This window comes from Epinephelus moara, chromosome 6 (assembly GCF_006386435.1).
Source record: "Epinephelus moara isolate mb chromosome 6, YSFRI_EMoa_1.0, whole genome shotgun sequence".
NCBI classification, from domain to species: Eukaryota; Metazoa; Chordata; class Actinopteri; order Perciformes; family Serranidae; genus Epinephelus; species Epinephelus moara.
In genome coordinates this window covers 10,171,900-10,187,044 of record NC_065511.1, presented here as the reverse complement: position 1 = coordinate 10,187,044, position 15,145 = coordinate 10,171,900, and the positions used below count along the sequence as shown (strand labels likewise).

Below are 15,145 nucleotides of genomic sequence, written 5' to 3'. Positions count from 1 at the left end.
TGAAGGATACAGATCAGTAGTTGTGATGTTGACAAGTGCTCCATCACTCTCAGCACTGTGTATAATGACATTCCTTGGTTGGTGTGTGTGTACGTTTAGTGGGGATTCCCTCCTCCTGCTGTTGTTGATGTCATGGATGAGATCTGAAGAACTGAGGAGCCATGACTTCACAGCCTGGATAGAAAAAGAGCTCAGAGACCTGATTCAGGGATTTGATGGGCAGTGTATGTGTGTCAAGATGTTTTTGTGTGTGGTATTGGAGATGTGCGAGAAGTGTGTTTCAGTGTGTTTGGATATAAATGAGTGATTACAGAGTGAATAGGGGAGACAGTGAGGCAAATACTAGAAAGGGGGGGATTGAAGAACAAATACATAATGTGTGTGTGTGTGTGTGTGTGTGTGTGTCAGATGATAAATGAGAGCATGGTCCACTGAGGTTCTGATGGACAGGGGCCTGGAGGACTCCATCCGACTGTGCTGTTACCTCATCCCCCTGAACGCTCAACTCATCAGCTTGTCATACACACACACTCACACAAACTCTCTCCCTCCACACTCTTGGAGACAGATGAAATGTTAAATGCGTAGAGATTCTTTTCAGGGTCAGGTTTCTGGGCTGTACATCTCTTCACATAAATCATCATCACAGTTCTGATGGAGGGGAGAAAAGGGTCGGCGGCAAAGAGGCAAACTACACCTACCTGCCAAGTAACTAAGGAAAGCTTGGCTTGCACTTGGTACTTCTTCAATTTGCTGTTGGAATGTAGTCCTACCTATTTGGCCACTCGCGCTATCAATGAGCTGTTTTATATTGTGATGTGATATTGATGGATTCATGGAAGTCATGAACCATTTGTTTCCACCGGTGTCTGTTTCATTAAGTGTATGTTGGCGCTTATGTGCAACTCTCCATTCCTTCATATATTATTGTCACTGTATCCTGACTCTCTCTGTGTCTCTTTTTCTCCCTGTGTACTATCCTTTATCTAACCCTGTCTGTCTTCATCTAATGTCCCTCTCTTGCAGGAGTAAAAGGAATTCGGTCCCCACCACAGAGTGTATTTTTGAGCTTCCCCACTTCACTGTCCAGGCCACAAGGGCCCAGACGCTTCTGCTCCAAGCGATCTGTCAGAGCTGGACCCACAGCCTGGTCAATGGAGCCCCGTTGACACTCAGCGAAAGCTTGCTCCGTGAGGTGTACAAAGCTCCAGGTAAACAACATGCTCTTCAGTAGACCATTTGAAGCTAACTGAATTTGCCTGTTCTTTTTAAACCATAATTTAGTTTCATTATTTTCTGATGCCTGACCAAGGTAATAGTAAAAAGTATTTTTCTGCTGATCTCTGAGCAGCTACTGCAGAGCAGTTGTGGTGTAAGGACTGTCTTTCAATGAAGCTGAACCATAGTGAGACAGAAGAGTGAGTGTGACCCATTTACTTTGCCTTTATCTTTGCAGCATACCTACATACATTTCACTTGTAGGTAGTTAGGGATTTGTGTGTGATGAATTTGTTCTGAGTTTTTGTATATCTGTATGTGTGTCAGTCAAATGACCCCTAGTCTCTATAAAAAGATATATCTACATCAGGGGTGATTGCTCTGAGACAACAAGGGAGGCTGAACTTCCCCTAAAATTTCATAGAAGAAATGGTCAAATATGCACTATTGAATTTACATTAAAATAAGAATTTACATTGCATTAAACGTGCGCTAGGATGTGTTTAACATCATGACTATGATGTTCAAACGTCAGCTGTTTATCACCAGTTGTCAAACGCGACCTCCCTGTCATACATTCTCATGTCAGCATGGTGGACGCGAAGCCTCCAAGCATTCCTATGAGACAGCGCTGAGCAGGTTTTTTTCATGCAGCAAAGCGAGACGGTCATTGGATAAATGCGACACAATCGTCATTTCCATGGAGGCCTAACTTCCCTGGGACCTAATGGAGCGGTAGGCGGGAGAGGACGCTCAGTGTATGCATGATGATTGGAGGAATTGTCTAAAAGGCTGAACCCCTTTGTGATTGACAGAGCTTTGGAAATACACACCGGCATCATCGCATTTCGAGCTCAGTCCCATGCGGATACTTGCGAGTGGAGTCTTCTGACAGAGTGCTGTCTGGAGTTCCTATTTCCATAAGCGATAGAGCTCGTTTTCACCGTTAAACTCATCTGAAAATCTTTGAGGTGTGTTTTGCTGTGGTTCTATGGCATGAGTGTGGTTGAAAACGGCTTCATTCAAATCTTCCTTTTATAACTTACTGCCTCGCTACAATATGGCAAATTTTATGATGTAAACTTAAAGTGAGCTTCCCCTGTTTGAAAGATCAGCAGCTGCCACTGATTTACATATGTATGCAGAACCTGTAGGCAGCATTACAAGGTTTTGGTCTCGGAAGAGTTTTGGTTTACGTTTGTTGTCCATTCGTAGTACGAGTAGTACTGACCAGTTACATTTGAGCAGCAGGTAAACAGTTTGTGTGGAGAGCAAAAGAGTCAGAACGCATTGGCCACAATGCAATCTCGGAACCCACTGGCTATCGTTTGATGAAAATTTAGCTTTTTGTTAGCTTTTCTTACATTAATCTTCATCCATATGCAGATATCTGTCTATAAAGATTAGCAGTAATGACTGGCACATGAAAGAGATAGTCTTGGCCCAAATATCTCGAAACCTTGAAATATTGGCTGTTGCTCTTCGAGGCTTGACATCATCAGACCAATAGCCAGTGGGTTCTGAGATCGAATGACCCCTGACCTTTCCACTGACACTGCGTTGTTTGGTTGCACATTGGATTTCCATCCAGCAGACAAGTGATTAGGTGTGTGAGGAGAAAGAAAGGGAGCAGGTTTATCATAGAGGAGCCAAAGCTGTTTTTCTAGTGCATGTGTTTGTAATTGCTCTGCATGGCAGTAGGCTCCCTGCATTTTTTTCCTTTTTTCTTTTTTCTTTTGCACTTGTGATTGTAGGGTAGCAATATAAATTTTGCATTGGCAACTCAGTGACTTTGCACACACACAAAAGACTAATGTGCCCTTTAGCGGTTCATGCTGTATTTCAGTCATGAATAGTCAAAGAAGAAACTACATCACTTTGTTCATCTGGTCTCTTTTAGGCTATTGTATTGGATGGTAATGCGTTCATCATTGTAGCTGATTTATTGAAATCTCATAAAGTACATTTACGGTCCTTTGTTTGTTTAGTTCACTAAAAAAAGCTTGGTTCTCAGTACCAGTAAATTGTCAAGAGAGATATATGGAACTGGCTTGAGCTTAAAGTGATTTGACTGTCTTATGAAAAGTTTAACAGTTATTTCTCAGGGCTCAGCACACCATGTGCCAGACTGTCATTCGACCAAAACAAGTCAACCTGATAGTAGCTAGTAAGCTATGGGCAAATCAGCAGCATATCCTATACCAGGAGTGCAAGCAAATATCCAAAACTTTAGGTCTTCAAATATACACCTTTACATGAGACACTTTGGCATAAAGATCAGCTTGTCTTGTGCCCAGTGTGGGGTACTGGACCTGCAGCCAAGGGCAAATTAACTCTGAAACAGTTTTACGCTTCATGTCGCCTAGGATGCCTTAATGGTCAAATAATAAATTTTGCCCCTTGTTAAAGAAAGGGAGGGGAGCCTGCATTCAATAAAACAGTAGCGTTTCTCATGACGGTAGCATCTGGACAGTCCTCTGGAGGGCCAGGGATTTTCCAACTCATTAGGATCATGTTGTTTGGTATGCCGTCAACATTCTCCCCCGGCCAAGCCAGCCAAGCTACCTTTTTCACCGTTGTGCAGCCGCCAAAATTTATGAAACTGGTCTCCCGTGGAGTGAAGTCAAATATTCCTCTCCCCTCACTCTGCCTTTCTCTTGGAACAGGCTTGAATAGAAACATGGAGAAACATTTGCACATCTGGCCTGTGTGCTGGCAGGTTAGAAAAAGAGCAGTGGGGAAAAGATTTTGGGTTTAGAAGGCAAGAGAGTGAAGGGGAATAGGTGATGTGTTGTGTAAGTATATGTTTTGTGGGGAAAAAAACTCAGCAATAATTCCTATGATATAACCAAAGATGTCTAGTACTGTATCTGCTTTTGAAATTGTGGTGACACTCATAGGCCTTAAGGAAGATGTTAGCTGTCCCAATCCCTCTCAATCTTTGGTGCAACAGCTTAAGTGTGGAGGAGAAATGGAAAATGAGGAAATGCAAGAGGAGATGTGGAGTGAAATAAGCAGAGTTTATGTTTGTGAACTGTGTTTGCTGTAGTGCATCTTCCTGCACAGCCAGTGCAACCTTGCTGGATAGTTTTGGTTCCTGTGGGCAACATGGTTTTGCCCACTCATGACAGGACCTTGCAGGCTGTTCTGCGTTGGCTACTTGCCTTCCCACTCACTCATCTGCTCCTGTGCTCTGCTTGGCTCTCAGTTGTGTTTTTAACTAAGGCAAACCCAGTACATTTTCTACAAAGACCTTAGCATTATAACTCCTGATGAAAACCTCATTGAAGGCAGTCCTCTTTACTTTACATTATTCAAATCTATCTAATGACAAATATGGGGATCGTGCTGTTAAACCACTGACATGGTGCCACTTATCTGGCCTTGCGTATGGTGAAAGTGTCTGCAATCTTAGCAGTGGCTGCATTTTTCCACTAGTGTCACTTGGCGGCTGACAGGCTGCAACTGTTTGTGGTAAAAGCAGGGGTCTGTTATAACGCTCACAAGAATCAGATCTGGATCCGGATTTAAGTCTTGTGGTCGTGTGTTTGTTCTTGTGTCACCAACCAGCAGTCATCAGGCCATTGCCAGGACAGGGCTCACACACACACACATGCTGAGGCCAAACACTGAACATGGCAAACAAAAGTTTTTCACTGAGAACATGTGCTTTTTTTCATTCCTTTAGGAATTTCTCCTCCCTTCTATCCTTTTGATGTTACAGGGTTTTTCAATAGTGGAAGGTGTTTCATATCGAGGTCTTGCTGATAACACAGATGGTCAATGTCCTTCGCGGGGGAGCAATTTGGGTATAAGATTTCATTCTCTGTCCAAAGGAAATTCCACAATTCAGCAAGGGTGAGAACTCCACAAAGCTTCACTTTTAATCTCAAGGTACTGACAGACTGTAAAATGTTCTTCAAAATAATTGGTGGACTCAGATTAAAGCAACAGTCAGAGACTTAAAATCATTGCAGCTGACTGGATCACGGCCACTAGGACTTGTAAGACTTCGAGTTACTGTGCTGCTCAGTGGCAGCTACAGCAGCTACCCAGCAAGCAGCACATGCAGTGTAGACTGTGTTTGGTGTGCAAGCCCAGAGACGACTGAGTGAAATCAGAAAACAAACCGTAAAATCTTATTTTCCTTGAGAATCAGACGCTGTCAGTCACTGGCTGTTGCATGACGGCTTGGTTTTTCACACAACTGTCTGTAGGACGGTGCTGATTTCCAATGCTGCTGTAGCGAGCTTGGCTCAGACATGAGCAGAGTTTTCTGTGGTGACACATTATTCCAGTGTTCTCCTTTTGCATTCCAGTGAAGCTCATACTAGTATTGTATTTTATTGGTGAGCTCTGCAGCAGTTGGTCTGGTTGTTTGGTGAAAATGGAGAAGTGGTCCATAGGGAGGTGTGTGCTTGTTTGTGCACACAGTAGTGCATGCAGTCTTACAGTATGTGCCCACAAGTCCTCGGCCTTGTCAGCTGCCCTCACTGGGCAGTACAAGTCTGTGTGTTTTTGCTGCTCTGCCCTGCTGTATTTCCGTCTTACGTGCTTCCATTTTTTGCTTTATCAAACCCACTCTTTGTTCCTTTCTTGCTTTTTTTCTCGCTTTTTTTTCTTGCTGTTGTCCCTTTTTCCCATCTTTTCTGTGCAATTCTATGCTATCAACTTTCCTTCTCTTTTTTCTCTTTTTCCATCTGTCCGTCTTATGTCATTTTGTTGCTGAATTTGTTGTCTCACGCCACCTCATTTTTCTTCCTCTTTCTTCTCTTTCTCCTCTTCTCCTGTGATTGTCAGCGGCCAGCCTGTCTTACATGTTCTCTTTGTTTATACTTCCAGGATGCTTTTCAGAATCAGAATCAGAATCAGAAATACTTTATTGATCCCCGAGGGGAAATTATTTTTGTTACAGGTGCTCCTTGCAAGAGAGGAAAGATACGTGAAAATATAAGAAATTTAAACAATAGTATTTACAAATACATAGTTAAATAAACAGGAATGATTAACAAACATAAACGTAAATAAATATATATATATACATATATATATTGTAAACTGAACAAGATTATTTACACAAACAGAATATATACAGTCAGGGTGAATGGGGTTATTGCACAAGTTAAATTAAATTATTGCAGTGTGTGAAAAAGTCTCAGGGCCACTCAGAGGGAGGAGTTGTACAGTTTGATGGCCACAGGCAGGAATGATTTCCTGTGGCGCTCAGTGGTACATCTTGGTGGTATGAGTCTCCCACTGAAAGTACTCTTGTGCCTGACCAGCACATGGTGGAGTGGGTGTGAGACATTGTCCAAGATAGTTCGTAGCTTAGACAGCATCCTCCTCTCTGACACCACCATCAGAGAGTCACACTCCGTTCCCACAACGTCACTGGCCTTGCGGATCAGTTTGTTGAGTCTGTTGGCGTCCGCCACCCTCAGCCTGCTGCCCCAGCACACAACAGCATAGAGGATAGCACTGGCCACCACAGACTCATAGAAAATCCTGAGCATAGTCCGTAGTTTTGTGGTTTGCAGTAGCAGCCATACTGTAGTAGTGGCAGTAGTGGTAATAGTAGGAGAGAAGAGCCAGTAATTCCTGTCTACCACTGCTTCTAGCCACTGCTAACCTCAGATTCTGCGACACACTGACCACAGTGACCTCCCACACACTTCTTGACTCTGCATGCATTTGTGTGTGAGTGTACTGCATGTTGTGCATAAGAGTATGGTGAGTGTGTGTCTAATTTTGTTACAGGGAAAGAGTAATCTCAGAGCACATATTCATTTTCTCATTGCTTATTCTTCAGTTTATTGTCTCAACAAATATTTGGATATTCAGTGGCTGAAAAGTCAGTATACATTTGCATTGCCTCTTTAGACATTAGATTAGCCCAGAATGTTGTAGAAAACATGCCACTCCTCCAAAACATATGTGTGCCTTTGATAATGACATTTGGAAATTCACATTTTTTAATAAACAATATAAGAAAAATGGGTTTACATGTTATGGACACCAGTGTCAATAAATTGCCGAATGAATGGTTGATCTACAGTCATTGCTCTTACTGTATTTTCATAGTTATCCCCTGTACTGTAGTTAAATTTTGATAAAATCCTAGAATCCTTCGTCTGTAAATTGCCATGAACACACAGAACCTGTAGGTTTTCTAATAGTATTTTTTCATCTTTTCCCCCGCTGATGATAGCTTTATTGGATTTTGATTCATGTACTTTGGACTTGAGTCAATGGACTTGAGTCTTTCAGTTTCATCAGGTGTATTTATAGCTCAGTACATAGTGATGAGTCACAGAGAGCTCTTAAACCTGCAGATGGTACAACTCTGGCTGGACGAATATGACCCAGTGATCTCGTGTCCATGTACTGTGAATATTGCCTATACCTATATCATGACCATGTGATTATGAGAATAATCACATGGTCATATGTTCATGAATTTGCATTGGCCTGCATGCATGCATGTCTGTGTGTTTGCTTTTTGTGTCTCCGCTCTTTGTCTCACAGATTAAACAGAGATTAGAGGTCTGGTTGTGTGCTTTGATATGTGGCATTGCCATTAACCCTCCAGACGACACACACAGAGAGACCAGGATGCTCAAGACTTGATACAGCTCATTATAATATATGGGGTTTTTTTTTGGGATGCCTATCGCTTCCTTTTAAACACAGCTACTAGCAGAAATGCTTCATAGCCTGTTTTTTTCCCCCTTGTCTTATTTGCCTGGAAGTGAGTCGAAGCTGAGCAACATTTGACTTATTGATTTTTGGTCAGTGATATCTATCACAAGGACTGTACAGTGAACTGTAATGGTTTTGGGGGAAATACTGTTTTTTTTTTTGGCCTTATCAGAGTGACAGCTACAGAAAAGCATATGCTAGTCAATATTTTCCCCCTTTATTTAAGCCAGGCTCAGTTGTTGACAGACCTCTTTTTTCATATTAATGGGCTTGTCCTGAACATTGTCCTCCCTAAATGAACCATTCTGGGACCAGTGCAGGATCTCCAACCAAGTTGGCAAAAGGAAGTGGAGCAGAAACTTAGGCCCATTCCAAATAACTTTCTACAATCCAAACTCTTGCCCTGCAGAGCAGAAGTGCTTGAGCATAATTTTAATCTCTGTTTCCCTGTTTTAGTGTCTTTTGAAAGACAAAAGATCAAGGTCATATAAATAAGCATAAAATTGGCATTTCGACCATTGATGGATTCAGCTTTAATGCAGCTACCACAGCTGGTTTTCTGGCCACAGAGCTCTGTGGTGGTCTCAGCAAGGACAGGAGGAGGGGGGTCTGGTAGAAGTTGGTTGGTGGTGGTCACCAGACGTGCTCTAGATGATTGCTGGGTGATATATGAGCTGCGACATAACTTTAGCGTGACAGATATAGGGGGAAAGAACAGAGGAAGAGGAAGAGAGAGAGTGAACGATATAATGAGCAGAATGAAAAATGAAAGTCAGAGGGAAAATAAAGGTTGAAGGAAATGTGACAGAAAGAAGGAAATAAAGAGATTGAGAGTGTGGGGTGGACCTCAGTGCCCAGAAACACAACTGGCCGTTGGTTCTCTTTATTAAACCCAGCTTTTGCACCTAATTGAGTGTCAGGTTAGACATGCGCACACACGAAAAAGAGAGGTGCATATGCACAGATGTATGCCCATCTCCATCTTTAGCAAATCCAATATGTTCTCCTAAACTCACAGCATACGATCCCATTTAAGGCAAATAACTGCAAGAATGTTTGGATACAGCAAACCTATGCTCTCACTGCATAGCGACTAGAAGCATGTTGATTATAATAGTCCAGGACTTATGCTCTCACTCACAACATTATCATTGTTAAAACAAGTCTTTTGTTTTTTCAAGTTCCCCCATCCAATGGGGGATGGGGCAGTACGGTGAAAAATAGAGAAAAGAGTGAAAAAAAGACTAAAGACTACTCAAGGTTACATCAGGGAGAAATATTTATACTTTACTTCACACTGATATTTCCCATTGCTTGGAAACAAACGCAATCTCTTAGAAGACCATGTCAACAACAGTTTTTACGCATTTTTGCACTGCATGAAAAAGGCTGCTCCTGTCATGGCCAGCAGTTCACATCCCTGTGATCTAACTGCCTTCAGGAGCATGGGTCTGACGCAAATCCCCCTGTGACGCTGCAGCATAATAAGTGTCCGTAATAGCTCTGTGTTATTGGAGGGGAAAAAGTGTCAATTTTCATAATGCTCTGTCACTGCCCTAAACTAATCCCTGGTACGCTGTGGTGCATTTGATGTTGTCTGGTCCCAGAATGTACCCGTCTATCTTTTCTCCCTCCTCCTCGCCCTCTTTGGTGTTTCTCTCTTGTTTGCCCATAATGCAGCTGTTGGTAGCAGAGTTCTGGTTATGAAACCGAGCAGGGGAGGCTACACTCTACTCATTTGTTCACTGTTTTCCTGTGCAGGCTTTGGCTAACGCGGCCTTCTTACTCATAATCGTAATGTCTCCCATCCATTAATCAATACAAGCCAGAGGAACATGCAGCTTTGCCCTGTCATATAATGGGCCCATAGACTTAGCTCATGGAGATTATTTTGATAGTCCTTTTTCATTGTTCCACAATGAAAGTGAAAGAAGGAAGGGCATGGGCCTTTTTTCATGGTCTGTGGTTGTCACAAATGTCAGTAAAGAGATGGGAAGCTTAATGAAAACCCTGAGATGTCTGTTTCAGCATGGCCTGGCCCCTCACTCAAGTATCCATACTTCTTTGAAGAGGTAACTTATTGGTTGGAGAGAAATTTCTGCCTGTCTACTTGTCTGCTTCACGGATTGACATCAGGGCAGGAAGAAAGCAGGAGGCAAAGGAAAGAAAGAGGGCTTTTTCATCCATACGCAACCTTATTTCTGACATTAAAAACACGTTGTGTCAGCATCAGAGAACCGATAAATAAATCTTGGATGGAACTTGAGACGGTTCTTGTCAATGAAAACTTCAATGAGCTACAGACGGCCCTCGCTCCACTCCTGGCAGATTGTGATGATGTTTTAAGTCAATCCAGACTCAGGCCTTCCTCCTCTCTTTTGTCTTCCTGAAGCTCTCTGCTCTTTCTCGGTTGCTCACTTCAGTCCAGAGCTAATGAGAGAAGCCAGTGGAGTCAATGCAAAACAGAAGTTTGTTGTGTTGTGTTGTCCCACAATATGGCATCAGATTACATGGATATTTATATGTTTAATGGGATGAGAGGAACATAAAGTGCCTGAGGTCTGCTCCTCCATTAAACAACATCTCAAGTCAATTTTCACCACACTACAGCTTTGCACTTGCACACACACACACACACACACACACACACACACATCTCCCCCTCGTGGTTGGTGACTTCAGACACTCATCAGGGGACATCAAGCTTGTCATTTCTCACCCAGATTCTTCATTTATCATTCCCCTTTTCCTCACACCATCCGCTGGCTTCTGGCGAAAGATGATATTTAAAAGAAATCAGAAGTCTACTGAGAGTGCGCCAAGGATTTTCTCTCCCCTGTTTGTTTGAATAGTAGCCCACTTTTCTGTCATGGGAAATAAGATGTGATTCCAGGCATGTTGGAGGACATGGATGATCCCAGTACAGGATCTGGAAGCCTGAGTTTCATGTCCAACTTTTCATTTTTGCTCTCTTATATGAATCATTGATGGTTTCTCAGAGGCATCTTTCCATTTACCACTAAATCCAATATACCATTGGCACAGTGTAGCACTTAAATTGATAGTTGATCTCAAAGATCTATCATGCTTTTTAGAAACCTGGCTGGTTGTTGGTAGTTGAGTAGGGCAGTTTAGTTGGCTGGCCAAGCTTTGGTAGAGTAGATATAAGCTTTTGTCATTAAGTGCTGGAACACTCGACTCCCGACTCTCCCCTGTGGAGGGTTAACTGAAATATGATATGAAAACCCCCTGCAGCCATAGTTTATGATATGTTACCATGGTAAAGACTTGTGGACTGCTACAACGTGTCATCAATAGACAGTGCATTAAGCAGACATATGAAGGCAAGTCAAAAATACTATTATAGTAAGGTATACATTGTTTGTATTTTATATTATAATGAAGGCTCTGCATTGAATTTGCATTAGTCACTTAAATGAATAAAAAAAAAAAACTGTTATGGTATCAGGAAAGCATCAGGTGCATCACTAAAACATTAAAACCATTAAATGAGAGACTGATTCAACAAAGGCCTTTACTTTCACCCTAAAGTAAGTAATAGTGCAAAGAGTAAGATTCATGAGGGATACCTTACATACAGCAGGGCATAATGATTAAAAGTAAAACTAAAAGAACAGTAAATTTGATAAGTAATTTAGTAGCTTAACAACTGTCTAATATGTTTAAAAAGTTCAAGTACAAACAAAGCAAAGAGCATCAGTGAGACATGAAACAAAATGCACTGTCAGTAGAATAGGCTTTAAAGCGCCCACAGTAGACTGCTCTGAATGTTACTAAGCCCCGAATCAATGACAGCCCCAAATAAATCTGTTTGTATTTATGTCATCTGGTAGTGTCTGCAGAGCTGGCTCCCTGCTGTGAGCCAACCGTCCCATCTAAGGGTACTGACTAGTGCCGACTGAGCACATAGCTCCACGTCACAAGGCCATAAATTTCCACTGCAACTCCCATTGAAGTGCCTCAGCAGCACCGAAACCCCAGTCACGTCTTGGCTACCACCACACACACAGACATAGTCAGCCTCTGCAAAGCTGAGACATAAATATTGATCTCAGTGGATTATTGATAAACAAGAACTCTGCTTGGTTTCCCTTTAATACTGTTCCATACGGGAAGAGAAGAGAAGGGGAGAGAGCCTGAGAACAGAGCAAGCGTGAGTTGTAGAGTCACAGAGATCTTGAGAGTCACAGAGAGAGAGAGAGCAGTAATCCAGAGTTACGTTTCAGTGACGGAGGGGCTGGTTTAGCGTCATTAGCTGCGGTCTGTAGTTTCGAGCATCCTTCTCATGGTGGAACCACACTGGCATTCCATCCTGGCTGCTACTTCAAAGTCAGAATGCCCCTGTTTCTTATGCTAACCAAATTTGTCAGGGCAGCATTAGGCTGGGGATATGGGAGATTGAGAGGCAGGCCCTCTCATCCAGAACTGTGTTTTAATGGCCTATCTCACCACCGACTAATCATCTCTTTACAAGTGGCAATGCGGGAATCCTCTATGTCACAGCACATGTTTCTCTATCACTCTTCACACATCTGTCTCTCCCTTTTTACTCTCATTCTCTCATCTTTTTAACTTGTTCTATAACTCTTTCACTCGGTTTTGCTCTGCACCCCCCCACCATCTCCCAAACCCCACTGCCTAGGCCCATTAGTGTTGGCCAAATTGCTTCCGCATGAAGACTCCTTAATTGTGGTAATTCGGTGGCAGAGAGAACCAAGGTTTGAATGTGCGGAGAACATGTGTCACTGCTTTAGTGGGCAGACGGAAAGGCAGGCAGCACCTGGAGGGAATGGTAATCATGGAAATTAGACCCCCAGCCTCCGCTACCACCAGCACTTACACCCCATCACTGTCTTAATACCTCGACCGTTACAGGCAGTGAGCACCGCTTGCATACCCCACCACTCTAACCTCTACCCAGTGTGCTGGAAGCCACTCAGCTGGGCTGCCTCACAGGGAGAAGCGTTTGTGTTTGTATGTGCTTGTACGTGTGTAGACACTTGTCTGCTTGCCTCTTACTCTGTTCTATGTCTATCCCCCCAACTGCATTGTGAGGGTTCTTTAGTTAAAACATCTTGCCTCTGTGTATGTAGGTGCAGACGAATTGACTGTTGATGGAGGTTTCTTTATATACTAGAATAACCAACCCCTGGCAGTGGGGCTGCAATTGAGTATATGTGGTTTATTTAACAGTAGTAGCTGTCACTGCTCATGTTAACAGACGTTTATATCTACATATGTAGTGGGTCCTCTTACACGGAGTTTGCCATTTTATTTCTACAATAGCTCAAAACAGACAAACCAAACACTGGCTCTCGATAGGGCCAGACACATTTTAACGTTGGCCACTGTAGTTCTCCGGCATACATGGCACATGGGAGAAGTTTGAGTTCTGCAACCCTTATCACTAGATGCCACTAAATCCTACACACTGGACCTTTAAAATAAATTGTTGTTGCTGTTTCCTGCAAACACCATAAGCCACACCAAGTTTAAGGCCACCAGACTTACTGCTTTCATTTATTATTCACAGTCGCTGGTAGAGAGTCTCAAAAAAAAAAAATCCCCCCAAATTCTGACAGTCACAACTCTCTTCAGGTACCTTATTGTAAACATTTAATGCCTTACTAAAGTTGCCTTTGTGTTTCTTTAAGTCTCTACTATCCTGAGAGTCATTTTCTGTTAATCTCAAAATGAGATTTTGTTAAAAGTGATGACTCCTCCCTTCAGACTTGTATTTGCCGACTGCCAAAGCTTCTCTCGTCTCAGCTTTAACTGCAGGACAAACCACTGCTGGTTCACCTTGTCTGTTTTCCTGTCCCACTCTCTCTGCATGTGTCTGTATTTTTGCTGTGTGTCAGTACTGGGCAAGGTGCCAGCAGACCTCCTGCTCCTACTTACTGCTTCTACTTCAGCCCTTCCTGACTTAGGAGAGACAGTTATTGTTTCTGCATCAGCACTTAATGGCTCAGCTGGCTGCTTTTGGTCTACCCAACTTGTCTACCTCTTTTTCTGTCAGCCCCCTAGCTGCTGTGGGCCCATTGCCAGACTTGGAGCTTTTAGTACTTTAGGTTCTCTTTCCTTTACTGTCCGTCTTTGCCTGACTGCTTGCCCATTAGGGTTTGGCGATGGTGTACATCCTCTTGTCAGCTGATCGTCATCACATATAAAACTGATCCCTAATACATAAATACAAGCCAGGGAATGGTTTTCTGGAAAGCAGGAGAACTCTCACTTATGGCTATAATGTGACTGCATGGGATAAAGGTGTAATAACTTGAATCAAAACACAGCTTTAATAGCTTTCTTCTCTTTCCATATCTGCTTTTCCTGGCCTGGTAGTATGCATCAACCTGTTCTAGATATTGTTAGTGCTCAGGCCTCACCTCTAGTAATAGAAATAGTTTCAGGTTCTGTATCAGATTTTAATGGCTCCTCTGGATGCTTTTTAAAGTTCAAGAACATACACTAAAAACTTTTCACACAGAGAGGAGGACTTCTGCCTTCCCCTTCTTCATTTTATAACATTTCAGTGATCCCATGTGAATGTCTTGGCTTATTCACTACAAAAATGTTTCTATAGTATTAGAAATGAAAATTGCTTAGTATTTCTGAGATATTAACAGAAGTGTTTTGTGAATGTAGGCTAATAAAAACGCAGTGCTTCTCGTTTTAAAATGTGGCTTCGCCTGGTCTAGCATTATGGACATACAACTTTCCCATACCATTCCTCAAAGCAGTGAGAGCAGGACATGTTGGAATGTGTAAAACATGGCAAGTCTGCAGATGTCCTGCACACACACATGCGCACACAGACATACTGAGACATACGTATGCACGCCAACTATTGAGTTATGCAGAAAGCAAAAAAGCAGCCTTTACATCCCATACTGCACCAGCCGTGTGTGCGTTCTCTTTTTTTTAATCTGTTCCTTCTTTCTTTTTCTTTCTATCCCATAGTATATCTTTAGTGACTTTATATCCCTGCTTTTCTTCGTATTTTCCACACTCTGTGTTCAGGATGGCAAATCCAGCTGCCCACGGTTGCCCTCACAGTGTTTGATGGAGTGCCGTAGCCTCTGGCCTCTAGCTGTGTGTTTATGTACTTTTTGCACCTGCCCTTGCTTGAAGAGTAACAGCACCACACACATTCACCCACTCATTTGCTCAGTCACACACAGAAACACACACACACACACGGCTGTAA

At 42.7% G+C, this 15,145-nt stretch overlaps 1 protein-coding gene across 3 annotated transcripts in view; it reads left to right on the top strand.

Annotated features, from left to right (window-relative positions):
- LOC126391718 (intermembrane lipid transfer protein VPS13B-like) overlaps positions 1 to 15,145 on the top strand; it is a 347,897-nt gene that overhangs the window by 75,204 nt on the left and 257,548 nt on the right. For all 3 annotated transcript variants that reach the window (XM_050046621.1, XM_050046623.1, XM_050046622.1), the window contains exon 17: positions 1,027 to 1,211. In XM_050046621.1, the coding sequence (XP_049902578.1) occupies positions 1,027 to 1,211 (185 nt within the window). The remainder of the gene's footprint in view (positions 1 to 1,026; positions 1,212 to 15,145) is intronic.